General features: G+C 39.4%; 1 protein-coding gene across 2 annotated transcripts in view; it reads right to left on the reverse strand.

The window, feature by feature from the left end:
- LOC117421343 (ADP-ribosyl cyclase/cyclic ADP-ribose hydrolase 1-like) overlaps window positions 1-15,242 on the reverse strand; it is a 41,860-nt gene that overhangs the window by 11,817 nt on the left and 14,801 nt on the right. Inside the window, exons 2-5 of one of the 2 annotated variants that reach the window (XM_034035637.3) lie at window positions 9,626-9,752; window positions 8,854-8,989; window positions 6,018-6,100; window positions 5,399-5,472 (exon numbers count right to left, since the gene is read on the reverse strand). In XM_034035637.3, the coding sequence (XP_033891528.3) occupies window positions 5,399-5,472; window positions 6,018-6,100; window positions 8,854-8,989; window positions 9,626-9,752 (420 nt within the window). Of the gene's footprint in view, window positions 1-5,398; window positions 5,473-6,017; window positions 6,101-8,853; window positions 8,990-9,625; window positions 9,756-15,242 lie in introns of both variants that reach the window. The other variant, XM_034035636.3, reaches the window with a different exon arrangement.

The raw sequence follows: 15,242 nt of genomic DNA on the forward strand, positions 1-15,242 counted from the left end.
GCAGCTAGCAATGGGTCGCTAACGTAATAAACCTACTTACCTACCCATTAGGTAGGTAGGTAGGTTTATTCACTCAAACTATGTTGCTCACGACCTGACAATACCTTCAGCCCTGGCACCTGGTTTTCATTCAGTCAGTGGCTCACACTCATATCAGACTGACCGGCAAGCGGCAACTTCAGATGAGCCTCTTTCCAGAGTCCAGCCTAAGCCAGCGGTTCTCAACCCACTGAAATTTATTTTTATATCTGTCTCCCCCCCCCCCCCCCCCGTTTAATTTGACTTTTTAATATATATTTTTTTATTACTGCCTATATAATATAGTGTGTTTATTTAGCTGCCTGGATAGTCACACTGTCCATTCAATCAAATACATATGTTCGTGTTCACTTTTTACACACACAATACAAAAATATCAAGCAAGGAGTAAGTTAGTTACAAAGGGAGGAAGGAGGATAGAAATAATGTGACAACGCATTAACCAACAAACGCAAACTAAATATCGAATTAAACTGATTATATTTATTCTTATTTTTTAAAATAAATGTGAAAATTGTGGCACAATACACACCATTTAAGAATGACTAGAATTTTTTTATTTTAAACCCGGAGAATTACCTTTCACTCCCGAGTCCTTGTGCACTTTCGCGCCTCAATGAAAACAACACACTCTGCTTGGTCCCTGACGTCAGCCGCGCACTGAGTCTGTGTTACAGTGATGCATTATGGAATTTGTAGTTTTCTTGTCTGCTGATTACACCCCAAAACCCCACCAAACACCTACAAATCCCAGGTTGCCATTCTTTTTAAAGCTACTGGTATCTATTTTTCTCTCTTTAATAACTCGCTGCACTCAAAGGGCGAAATCGGGAGTATCGTTTGGCACGTCACTGTTATTATTACTAGTACGTTACTATTTAAACGTTCACTGCGCCCCCCTGGAAGGTTTCACGCGCCCCTTGGTTGAGAACCTAGGGCCTACCAATCAAATTAGCATTTTTGGGGGTTTTTTTTGGAGGAGGGAGGAGCAACGAGGGGATCTTGAGAGAGTTAACACTTTGTGGAGCGGATAAAATGACTTGACAAAAGTCGTTTCAGATTTATCAAAATTATTGGTAGGGACAATTCAACGGTCCCTTCACATTGGTAGGGACATGTCCCTACCATCCCTAGCTAAATCTACGCCGGCGCCTTGATCCATCATCGGACCCCCGCATCGGAGCCCTTAACCCTTTGCGGTCCTATGTCGGACCTGGTCCGACATTGCAATTATTCCTATACGGTCCAATGTCGGAACCTGTCCGACATCATCAAAAAGACGCAAAAAACAGGTTTCTAGTCGTTTTTTCTCCAGAAAAAGCCGAGAAAACCATTCAATGGCCGAGTGGGAGTGACAAGAGCCGAGACAAACCGAAAAAAAAAAAAAATGGGTGTATCTCATGAATAGTCATACTTGCCCCTGGCATCAGATAACGGTGGCCATAAGGAAACAAGCTGGCTGTTACTGCAACAGCGCTCAGAGAATATTATGGACATTTGCAGAGCTTTTTTGAGATGTTATAGTAATAAAATAATGACTTGGATCGCATTATTGAGGCGTTTGGTGATAAAACGAGTGATCAGGAGATGATTGATCGGTATGTACGACTATTATTATTATTATTATTATTATTATTATTATTATTATTATTATTATTATTTATTTCTCAGCATATGTGAAAGCTATAGCGAACGACAGGGTGGGGCGGGGCTGGAGATGCCTAGTGAGTGCTTTGTTGATATGCAGGGCCTTTTAAACCCGTTTGACTGTGGAAAAAAATACTTTTAAACAGCGCGTCTAAAATTAACTGCGCGTGTGATAATAAACTGGACCAGACGCGCCTGACATGCACTTAATAAATGGACTGCAAAGGATTAAACTTCAAATCTCAGATCACGTATTCCGTACATTTAAAGCACGTAAAATACCGTACTAATTGTATTTGCCCTTTTCTGCTCCCTCTCACTACCTATTAAGGTCTTGCTGCAGTTCAAGGGGTGTTTTCTATCTTTCTTAAACAATGTACATTTGGTAAATTCGCACTAATTCTGTTTTCTGTCCCCACCCTTTCAATGCTGAGATATCTGGCCTTCATACCCCGATCGGGTCCTACTGTTTCTAACTGCGCAGAACCTGCCAGTCTTCAGATCCTGGTTTTCTGCAAGACTTCTCCAAAAAGGCAGCCTTTCTTCCTCAAACTATTTGTGCCATTCCTTCAGGATTGGAGCTGCAACCACAGCCGCTCAGCGAAACATTCGTGCACATCAAAAAGTTTGGTCGGTGGTCTTCAGATGCTTATGAGATTTACATAAGGAGAAAGACTGGAGAATTGCAAACGTAATACCGATCCACAAAAAGGGAGACAAAACCGAACCAGGTAACATCAGACCAATAAGCCTGACTTATGTTATATGTAAAATTATGGAAACTATATAATAAACCTGCTTGATTTTTTTGAGGATGCAACATCGACAATGGATAATTGCAAAGCATATGACATGGTTTATTCAGATTTCCAGAAAGCTTTTGACAAAGTCCCATATAAAAGATTAATCCTCAAACTGAACGCAGTAGGGATTCAAGGAAATGCATGCACATGGATTAGGGAGTGATTAACATGTAGAAAACAAAAGTACTGATTAGAGGAAAAACCTCAAATTGGAGCGAGGTAACCAGTGGTGTACCACAGGGATCAGTATTAGGTCCTCTGCTATTCCTAATCTACAGTAATGATTTAGATTCTGGTATAGTAAGCAAACTTGTTAAATTTGCAGACGACACAAAAATAGGAGGAGTGGCAAACACTGTTGCAGCAGCAAATGTCATTCAAAATGATCTAGACAGCATTCAGAACTGGGCAGACACATGGCAAATGACATTTAATAGAGAACTGTGTAAGGTACTGTACGCAGGCATTAAAAATGTGCATTATAAATATCATATGGGAGATACTGAAATTGAAGAAGGAATCTATGAAAAAGACCTAGGAGTTTATGTTGACTCAGAAATATCTTCATCTAGACAATGTGGGGAAGCTATAAAAAAGGCCAAGAAGATGCTCGGTTATATTGTGAGAAGTGTTGAATTTAAATCAAGGGAATTAATGTTAAAACTTTACAATGCATTAGTAAGACCTCATCTAGAATACTGTGTTCAGTTCTGGTCACCTCGTTACAAAAAGGATATTGCTGCTCTAGAAAGAGTGCAAAGAAGAGCAACCAGAATTATCCCAGGTTTAAAAGGCATGTCGTATGCAGACAGGCTAACATAATTGAATCTATTCAGTCTTAAACAAAGAAGATTAAGTGGTGATCTGATTCAAGCATTCAAAATTCTAAAAAGGTATAGACAATGTCGACCCAGGGACCTTTTTTGACCTGAAAAAAGAAACAAGGACCAGGGGTCACAAATGGATATTAGATAAAGGGGCATTCAGAACAGAAAATAGGAGGCACTTTTTTACGCAGAGAATTGTGAGGGTCTAACCAACTCCCCAGTAATGTTGTTGAAGCCGACACCCTGGGATCCTTCAAGAAGCTGCTTGATGAGATTCTGGGATCAATAAGCTACTAACAACCAAACGAGTAATGGCCTCCTCTCGTTTGTAAACTTTCTTAAAATAAAATGTTCTTAAATATTAAAAGCATTTTCGTTGCCCAACAACACCTAGAACCTAATGAAGGACTTTACTCCAGGATCCAACCCTACCACTGGTATATATATATAAACTGCATTTTGCTATGTATGATGACACCAATTAGTAATATGTATAAATATACTATGTTTGTGTTTTTTTTTTGTTTATGTTTTGGTTTTTTTTAGGCCTGGGAGGGGAGGTGGCCGTTTAAAGTTACATTCGGTCACTAAAATTATGCAATTTTTTTTTTTTTTGGGGGGGGGGGGGGGGGGGGAGTTCACTATTTTTTATTTATCTTTAGCTTTATGAGGCAAATTCATTCTGGTATGTGACTTCCTGTCAGCAGAAATTTCATCGGGAACCAGGGCAGGTTGCATGTCCACTGCTTAATTTGAAATGTGCAATAGCTTTGTGATATTTATTTTAAAAGAGCAAATTTATTTTAAAGGGAACTTGTAATTCCACATATTTCTAGGTTTTTCATTGATATTTGTTTGTATTGAATGTTTATGAAATCCTGACATTTGTTTTAATTGCCAAGAATCTACAAAAGTGCACTGGAACTAACGTTATATATAATAAATGTTTTTGGCCAATAGAAAATGTAAAAAGCCTATGATGCTTTCATTTGTCAAAATATATTAAAATACATTAACTAATAATTATGTTTTAAGAGGTCTACTGTATTTGTGATAGTAAAATAATAAAAATGGGGGTGGAGGGGCACGGGTGTTGCATGGCATTGCGTTAGGGTCTGTTCCTTATTTTTGAGGTCATGAGGTGGCAACCCTATTTGCAGCGCTATGCATCCTCTGCCTCATCTGACCCACTTCTTTTATTTTTGCTTAATGTACGCTTCGAAACATTCATTTTCTTTTGAATATTGATAAACTGATTTATGTTTTCTCCCCATTCCTCATCCACTAAAAATATTATATTTCAATGTAGTTTTTAATCAAGCTAGTAGTTACCACGCCCAGCAATTGCCGCAATAATCAGACTTTGATTGGCCAGCATAATCAGGTGATAGTGTGTTTGTGAAGTGACAGAACCATGTTTGAATGTTATTTGATCCTCTGACGTCTAAATGTCTGTTTTATCCTAGGATACAGTGTAGGTCTGTTTATTACAATGTTCGAGTCAAAATAAAACAGCATTTTAATTAAGGTATTGTACAATTCCTAGAAAACAGTACTGGGAAAATATTGAATAACAGAAAAAAATTAGGTATAAATCAGTCAAAACCGACGTCCAGTTAAAAAAAAATCCTGTAATTTTCCAGTAAAATTCGGAATAAACCGCAAACGCAGAACACTAAAGATATAAACATTAGTAGCTACGGTGACATCACCAGTAAATTATGTAAATTACGGTTATCGAAGTTTTGAACCTTCGTTCAGTAATGTGTTCCGAACCTTCAAAGGTCAAAATATACCCTTTGTTACAGAACTACATTTTGGATTCTCATCTTTGAGGATTGGTGTATATCTTAAGAGTTATAAAAAAAATTAACTCACAGCTTTTTTTTCTCTTAACAGATCACTCCAAGTGGACAAGACACAATACAAACATACTGTATATGGAATAAAAAAGTCAGTAACAGTTATTAAAATTGTGAGGACTGTGTACTTGTGTATATTATGTACTTGATACTTCACATTACAAATTCTTCTTTTGAAATAAAAGTACAAAAAAAAACATTTAATAATTTAATTGTTTACCTTTGTTTATTGAAAGGACTGTCAATGGATCCATTTAACATCACCATGACATTGCCACAAGCTAATTCAGCAAACTGCAATAGAGCAAAAAACATAGGATGAAAGGCGATGTACAAAAGATAAAGATTTTATAATTGTAATGTGACAAATCAGCTCTAAAATTGCATAACACATTTAACAACATTTACTTTTCTGATTCCAAACTTAGTAATACAAGTTCATTAAATTTCAAAAAGTGATTTGGTCAAAGTTGACAGTAGAGATCCTCAAGTATTAAGAAATATATTAATACATTTTAGATAAAAAAAAAAAAAAACACTGTCCGTTTCTACTGTTCTGATCTGCCTTTTAATCTCTCAAGCCTAAAATGTTTTTCCTTTTTTTATTCCACATTATTTATATTATTATTACTACTACAACTATAAATCATTGTTTTAAATGTTGTATTTGGCCTTTAACAAGAGGAAGAAAACATTGATTCAGCACAAGTTTCTAACCTTTCTGTGAAAGCTCAGTTATTTATGAAGGACTAGTATGTGGCTAAAGTTGACAGAAGTGTGGGGACCCTGTGCACCGATAATATGAATATTTAAACTGTGGTGCTGTCTTGTTTACTTACATGTGCTGATGCCCTTCTCCAAAATGACCTGACTGGGTTAAATTCACACTCATTCCATCCTGGACAGGAAGTATAATTAAATTCTAAAACATATAATAAAAAGGGTATTAGTTATATCACATGTGTACATGCAGACAATGAATCAATGCTAGGGAAGCCCATACTCAATACTGACACATTCATATCTCCAGAGACCAGAGCATTTTGATTTCCATACAGTTGTGCTCACTTGAGACACTCAAATGTGATTCTTGTTATTAATTGTGATTTGAAAAAAAAAAAAAAAAAAAATATATATATATATATATATATATATATATATATATATATATATATATATTTGAAATGTTGCTCCTTTCATTTTTTGAAGTAGTGTATACTAGAATACAAGTATAACCTTCAGTAAGAATCTGATCTGAGAACCCACAATTGGAGAAAAACGTGCACATTTTACTGGTCTTGGTACTAAAATCTCCATCATCAAAATTGCGTATCTGCAGTGAATAGGGGATAGAATCATGGCAAGCTGTGATGAGTAAAATCTCAGATACAGTGCCTTGCATAAGTATTCACCCCCCTTGGACTTTTCCACATTTTGTAGTGTTACAACCTGGAATTAAAATGGATTTAATTAGGATTTTTTGTCACTGATCTACACAAAATAGTCCATAATGTCGAAGTGGGGAAAAAAAATCTACATATTTTTCAAAATTATTTACAAATAAAAAATTGAAAAGTCTTGATTGCATAAGTATTCACCCCCTTTGCTGTGACACCCCTAAATAAGCTCTGGTGCAAATAAATTTCTGGAGAAGCACCAATCAGGGTTGGGTTATAAAAAAATATCCCAAACTTTGAACATCCCCTGGAGCACTGTTAAATCCATTATTAAAAAATGGAAAGAATATGGCACAACCGCGACTCTGCCTAGAGAAGGCCGTCCACCAAAACTCAGTGACCAGGTAAAGAGGGCATTAGTCAGAGAAGCAACCAAGTGGCCAATGGTAACTCTGAAGGAGCTGGAGAGATCCACAGCTGAGATGGAAGAAACTGTCCATGGGACAACTATAACCTGGACGCTCCACAAAGCTGGGCTTTATGGAAGAGTGGCGAGAAGAAAGCCATTGCTGAAAAAAACCCATATCAAATCCCGTTTGGATTTTGCCAAAAGGCATGTGGGAGACATAGCAAACATGTGGAAAAAGGTTCTCTGGTCTGATAAGACCAAAATTGAACTTTTTGGCCTTAGCGCAAAACGCTATGTGTGGTGCAAAGCCAACACTGCTCATCACCCTGAGAACACCATCCCCACGGTGAAGCATGGTGGTGGCAGCATCATGTTATGGGGATGCTTTTCATTGGCAGGGACTGGGAAACTGGTCAGGATTGAGGGCAAGATGGATGGAGCCAAATACAGGGAAATTCTAGAGGAAAACCTGTTTCAGTCTGCAAGAGACCTGGGACTGGGGCGGAGGTTCACCTTCCAGCAAGACAATGACCCTAAACACACAGCCAAAGCTACACTGGAGTGGTTTAAAAACAAGAATCTGAATGTCTTAGAATGGCCCAGTCAAAGCCCAGACCTCAATCCGATTGAGAATCTGTGGCAAGACTTGAAAATTGCTGTTCACCAACGGTCCCCATCCAACTTGACAGAGCTTGAGCAATTTTGCCAAGAAGAATGGGCAAAAATTGCAGGATACAGATGTGCAAAGCTGGTAGAGACTTACCCAAAAAGACTCACAGCTGTAATTGCTGCCAAAGGTGCTTCTACCAAGTATTGACTCAGGGGGGGGAATACTTATGCAACCAACAAATGTCTTTTTTTTTTTTTTAATTAACTTTTGTGTCACAATAAAAAATATTTTGCACCTTCAAAGTGTTAAGTATGTTGTGTAAATCAAATGGTAAAAATCCCAATTTAATCCATTTTAATTCCAGGTTGTAACACTACAAAATGCGGAAAAGTCCAAGGGGGGTGAATACTTATGCAAGGCACTGTCTGTGCAAGAGTCTGTATCTACAGTGGATGGTGGGGGTAGTAATGCTGGAATTTACATGTTCCATGTGTATTCCAGTGTGGGGTGGATTTTGGCAACAAACTGAATGAAGTTTTCTAATTCTTCACCGGTGTTGCTGAAAATACCAAAGATGTCATCAATACATCTCAGAAATAAGTCAGGTGTTTTCCCCTGGTACTGTTGTAAAACAAAAAAAAACGATTTTCTCAATCCATCCTACGAACAAGCAAGCAAAATATGGTCCCATTTTGGTTTCCCTGTGGACACCTCTTACTTCAGTGTCGACTTTTCTATTGAAGTTGAAGGAATTTAGACAAGTTCTGGCAAGTTTTAACAGCATAGTGAGGGTTCTTGGAGCACGTTTATTTTAGAAATGCAGTGCATTTAAGCCATCATTGTTCAATATAATTTTATAGAGGCTCTTAATATCTATTGCGAAATACAGGAGATTCTCACAGTTTTGTTGAAGACAAAAACTATCCAGTATTTGTAAAACGATATAAGTAGGAAGTGACAGAAAAATGGGTCTGAGGGTGTTGTGTAATATTCTCTATTAAAGTTGAAGCAATTGAGGCACAACAGAAGCTCTTACAGGGTATTGGTTTGGCGTAGTTGTTGGGCAACTAGTTTGCAGAATGTACTACTGCTATGAGAAACATGTTACTAGGAAACCAGTTTTTCTGGTCACCTTGGAACCTCTTGGGAGGAATATTCTGCCATAATACATGCCATGAGTTATACAATTCAAAAATCAACACCACCTACATTGCATTAAAATCATATTTTCTTTAGTCAGTCATTTAAAATAATAATACCTTTACTGTGTAGTTGGCCACACCACTTCAGGCCATCCATCATGTGCCCAAGAAGAGTGTCTTCCAAAGTCATGAAACACTTTGTAGCTTTAGTGAAGTCGTGAGCTATCTGACTTGTCTTGCTCCAGAACAGGGACTTTAAAATACAAACAAAAAATACAACAGAGTAGCACAGTGACTTAACAATATCCCTGATGATATAGTCTCGCAAACAATATGCTGGCATGCACACAAACACACACTAACACAAGCTACTGGTGACACACTCATGTAAATACCATCCCAGATCATAAGTCAAGCAGCAAAGCAGAATGGGTCTCAAAGCCTGCAGACTGCACCTTACAGCCTGTACTGTACACCAACTTGCTTACAACCACTATTTTAAAAGCTTGCTACCAGTAACTCAATGAACTAACTTCCTTGTAAAGCAATGTACTCTAACTTCACTCAAAACAACTGAGCTACACAGATATACTTTCTTTGAACCCCTTAGAGGAGTGAATATCAAAGTCAGTGCTAAATACAACAATACGCTGCAAAGTGATTAGACAATTCCAGCCAGTTCAAACCAGGGACAACTGACTTCTATAACAGCTGCTTCTTGAAGACTGGGTGTATTTGTGTAACATATTACCTTTCTCCCATTGTAAATCAATGTGAGAGCAGTTTGAGTTACAACAGCTTTATATGAATAGTCATAAGGGATATATCTGTTTGAAATGTTTGAAATGCAGCCAAGAAGCCATATGACTGAATGAATGTAAGCACACACCTTATTACAAGGTATATCCTGCTGCACTGTTCTGATAAACGGGTCATAGTCTTCCACATTGACTTTGCACGGGTCCTTACCAAGGAATGAATTCTGGAATCCCTCCCAGATTGCGTCACAGTTGTTGCTACTTAAAGAAAAATTGTAAAAACATTAGGAGCTTTTACTTTTTATAAAAGTTACCTAAAACAAGCTGTAAATGGGTAGATTCATATGGGTTTGCTCATGCTAATGGAGACAGTTAGGTGACCCATTTTTAAAACAAAATTGAGCATACATATTATATATATATATTGTAAGACAGCAGGGAGGGGGTTAAATCCTCCCTGCAGAAACACATGTGCGTAGGCACATTTTTGTTGGCCTAATTGTATTGTTTTGCTTTATTGTTTAATAGTAGTTTTGTTAATTGTTTTATTATTAATTATCCCCTGCACCTGGTAGTTATTGTTAAATTAGAACCAGGTGCAGGGTATTTAAGGAGTGCAGTCAGTTGGCTCAGGGCTGTTGAGGAGAAGGAGTGCTCTGTTTCCAAGCAGTTGTGAAAAGGACAGTAAAAGTAAGTCTACCGAACAGAGTGTTTTGTTGTTGGGCAGGTAAACGGCTTAGCCGTCCTGTGGGTTAGTTTAAGTTCCTGTCTGTATATTAGTTAGTGCTCGAACAAGAGCTAGGTGTTTATTTTTGTGTTTTATTTGGTTTTTATGTTTATTAAAAATAGCTCGTCAGTGCTTTAAACTCCATTTCTGTGTCCCGGGTCGGTGTTTTAAAGGGGCAACGAACTACGAGTGGGTGCGGCTCATTTACTATGTGTGTGTGTGTGTATATATATATATATATATATATATATATATATATATATATATATATATATATATATATATATATATATATATATATATATATAATATTGATTGGACTCGAGTCGCATTTTCCGTGACTTGGATTCGGCAGCAAAAGACTCTGACACGACCTTGTATGACGGACTCCGTGACTCGGAGATATTAACAACGAGGCATTTTTTATTTTCTATTACACAAGTAATATTACAGTTACTAGGGAACTGCACAATAAAAACCCACCTAACAAAACATTATCCGATCATTGGTTAGCCCTGTTATCTTTGCAGCCAATCATAGTAAGAATAAGAAATTAGAAGGGAGTTAGGTTGTAGCATAAACACACACCCACACACAAATCCAACTGCAACCATGGTCGACCACATTTTTTTTGTCCTCTTTCGCATTAAGTTTTATAAGGAATAAATAATGTCTGCATGATAAACAACATTATTTGGCTTTTAGCAAGCCTTCCTCTTTACTACTTTAAAATGCATTTTTTAAGCACTGTAGAAATACATTTCTAAAACTGCATTGTTGAAAAATATGTTATTTGATTTTGCTGAGCTCCCTGAATCTCTTCAATATAATTTGTTTGCACTGAAAACAATATAACATTGGTCACCTAAATAATTTAGTTTACTGAAAACAAAAATGAATGTGCTATAATACTATGAAGAGTTCTGCCTGAATATAGTACTGTACCAACAAAACCAACTACAGTACATCTAATTGGAAGCCTACTTATTTTAAAACTTTCAGCTATGTATTTTTGACATCTTTTTTGTGTTCCCTGAAAAACGGACAAGGGTTGGAATGGGCCAAAATTATCAGCTATGTGTCACACTCTTTTAACCGTCACTGAAGTCAAAATTGTATAGGGTCGGATATGTGAGTGCTGACTGTATGTAAAGCAATTAACTAAACGCACAATATAATTACATGCTTACATCTAATATCTTAAGGTTACTGCTGCAATATATATATATTTTTTATTTAGTGCTGTTTTGGGACTAATGAAATTTATAATTAAAGTTCGGGAGGAGGGTCAGACACCAATCTCCGCATCACCAAATTGAATCATTCAATTTACACATTAGCTAATTTAAATTGTTAGCACTATAAATACCCTCTTCACTTATCTCTCAGTTGCGTTTTGATTTCATCGTACATGCACGCATCATGGGCTGCATTCTGGATTATTCCGTTTCGACGTATGATGATCTGTTTGCTGTTTCCCCGGAGCCGAGATCCACGCAACCAGTTCAACCAGCCCTTCCCGGGCCAACTCCACCACAACTTCGGTCGGCGGTATTACCACTCCAAACTTCTCTGCCCAGATGTCTGCTTCTCCTGTCTGCTGTGGCTCCCGCCTGGCCACTCGTTCCTCCGCAACTCCTTACATCAGAGACTGGACGATCTCCCGGCTCCAGCTTTATCTTCGTAGCAACAACATCCCATTCAAATCTACAGCACGTAAGGAGAATTAGTTTACTTTATTTCATCCTTCCCGTCGCAGGCGCTATGACGTCAGCACTGATCGTTGCTTTACCCAGTGTTGCCAAGTATCACAACAAAACAAGCCCAACCCATGTCAGTATGGGTGTTTTTACAAATTCCAACCCACGACTCAAGAAGCTAGCCCAATTTCCGCGTATTATAAGCGGACTTGAAACACCTCGCCCGCACCGACTGCATCTCCACGAAGCGCTTCTACTACCGGAAAAATCCGAAAGCAGGACCATCGCACCTGTCAATCAAAGGCTCATTTAGCAGTTCCTGAGCATTCTGGCTCCAACTATAACCTTTCAGGTTACCTCCCCTCACTGCAGGCGTCCAGCAGGCCCCTGCAGTGACCTCTTTGGCCACTATGGGCGTCCAGCAGGCCCTCATAGTGATCCTTTCTATGTGAAATGCTTTTCTTTCTGCGCTTCAGCAGTTTTGAGCATTTGTTTCCAGAGATTTGTTTTTACAGTTAGGAGCGGCTGCTCCCGCGATCTGTCCTGGGGTTTTGACACCCTCCACTGTTGTATAATATGCATCTGTAACCTTTCTGGTTACACCCCCTCATCACTGCAGGCGTCCAGCAGGCCCCTGCAGTGATCTCTTTGGCCACTATGGGCGTCCAGCAGGCCCCCATAGTGCTCCCTTCACCTCCAAATATAACCTTTCTGGTTCCCTTCCCTCACTGCAGGCGTCCAGCAGGCCCCTGCAACGACCTCTTTGGCCACTATGGGCGTCCAGCAGGCCCCCATAGTGCTCCCTTCACCTCCAACTATAACCTTTCTGGTTCCCTTCCCTCACTGCAGGCGTCCAGCAGGCCCCTGCAGTGATCTCTTTGGCCACTATGGGCGTCCAGCAGGCCACCATAGTGCTCCCTTCATCTCTAACTATAACCTTTCTGGTTCCCTTCCCTCACTGCAGGCGTCCAGCAGGCCCCTGCAGTGACATCTTTGGCCACTATGGGCGTCCAGCAGGCCCTCATAGTGATTCTTTCTCTGTGAAATGCTTTTCTTTTTGCTCATCGGCAGTTTTGAGCATTTGTATCCAGAGATTGTTTTGCCAGATTTGTAATAACTTCATTGAAGGAACCTGTGCTATTCCGCCTGTAACTTCCTTCATTTCCGCTCACCGTAACTCCACCACACCCAGCATCAACAGTCCCTCATGAAGATTGCTCCCTGCAATATGCAAATCGACCACGCCATATTCTTAATCAAAATTGCTGGGAAAAACGCATGACTGGCTAAAGCCAATATATCAAACACATTTAAAATCATGCCCATTGAGCCTGTCCTCAGGGGATTGTATTTTTTATATTTCCACTTTTCTGTCCGGTCCGGTCCCCCCCCCCTACTAAACGCAATCTTCTGTCCCTCCTAGGCCATTTAAACTACATGGGAGCATGGGAGGATTTGCAAACAAGAGGAGGCCATTCAGCCCATCTTGCTCGTTTGGTTGTTAGTAGCTTATTGATCTCGGAGTATCATCAAGAAGCTTCTTGAAGGATCCCAGGGTGTTGGCTTCAACAACATTACTGGGGAGTTGGTTCCATACCCTCACAATTCTCTGTGTAAAAAAAAAAAAAAAAAAAAAAAAAAAGTGCCTCCTATTTTCTGTTCTGAATGCCCCTTTGTCTAATTTCCATTTGTGACCCCTGGTCCTGGTTCAAAAAGTCTCCTGGGTTGACTTTGTCAATACCTTTTAGGATTTTGAATGCTTGAATCAGATCACCGCGTAGTCTTTGTTCAAGTCTGAATAGCTTCATTTCTTTTGGCCTGTCTGCATACGACATGCCTTTTAAATCCGGGACAATTCTGGTCGCTGTTCTTTGCACTTTTTCTGGAGCAGCAATATCCTTTTTTTTTTTTAATGAAGTGTCCAGAACTGAACACAATATTCTAGGTGAGGTCTTACTAATGCTTTGTACATTTTTAACATTACTTCCCTTGATTTTAAATTCAAAACTTTTCACAATATATCCGAGCATCTTGTTGGCCTTTTACAGCTTCCCCACATTGTCTAGGTGAAGACATATCTGAGTCAACATAAACTCCTAGGTCTTTTTCAAAGATTCCTTCAATTTCAGTATCTTCCATATGATATTTATAACGCACATTTTTCTTGCCTGTGTGCAGTACTTTACACTTCTCGATTAAATGTCATTTGCCATGTGTCTGCCCAGTTCTGAATGCTGTCTAGATCATTTTGAATGACCTTCGCTGCTGCAACAGTGTTTGCCACTCCTCCTATTTTTGTGTCGTGTGCAAATTTATCAAGTCTGCTTACTATGCCATAATCTAAATCATTATGTAGATTAGGAATAGCAGAGGACCTAATACTGATCCCTGTAGTACACCACTGGTTACCTTGCTCCATTTTGATGTCTCCTCTTATCAGTAATTACAGTTGGGAGCGGCTGCTCCCGCGTTCCCCACCCTCCATCACTGCAGGCCCCTGCAGTGACCTCGCTGGCCACTATGGGCGTCCAGCAGGCCCCCATAGTGCTCCCTTCACCTCCAAATATAACCTTTCAGGTTACCTCTCCTCACTGCAGGCCCCTGCAGTGACCTCGCTGGCCACTATGGGCGTCCAGCAGGCCCCCATAGTGCTCCCTTCTCTGTCAAATGGTTTTCTACCAGCTGTGAGCTTCAACAGGGCCCCACAGCCCCTTCTATTCCTTACCTCCGCGGTCTTCCAAATGTAACCTTTAGGTTACCCTCCCCTCACTGCAGGCATTCAGCAGGCCCCTGCAGTGACCTCCCTGGCCGCCATGGGTGTCCAGCATGACCCCATAGTGGTCTCTTCTCTGTGAGATGCTTTTCTTCTTTCAGCTTATCTGCAGTTTATTCAAACACTTTCAAAACCGTTCCCATTTTTTTGAATATCAGTCAGGGCCGCAATACTGCATACTCTGGAGGCCTTCTGTTTTCTACATGTTAACTACTCCCTAATCCACGTGCATGCATTTCATCGAATCCCTACTGCGTTCAATATGAGAAATTAATCTTTTATGTGGGACTTTGTCAAAAGCTTTCTGGAAATTTAAATAAACCATGTCATATGCTTTGCAATTTGCACGCAATGAGGATAAATCCTCGAGGCAGAGCTTTTATCTCCTACCTTCTCTCTTTTTGATCCTTTCTGTCGATTCCCTCAATGATGTCATACTCATGGTTTGGTTCCTTTTTTTCGCAAGGAACTCCGCCTGTGGGAGCTCCTACTAAAAGAAAGGAATGGCAGTACTTTCTTTTACGACAACTGTCTCCTGCTGCACAAAG

The sequence above is a fragment of the Acipenser ruthenus genome, chromosome 1, assembly GCF_902713425.1.
Source record: "Acipenser ruthenus chromosome 1, fAciRut3.2 maternal haplotype, whole genome shotgun sequence".
Taxonomy (NCBI): domain Eukaryota; kingdom Metazoa; phylum Chordata; class Actinopteri; order Acipenseriformes; family Acipenseridae; genus Acipenser; species Acipenser ruthenus.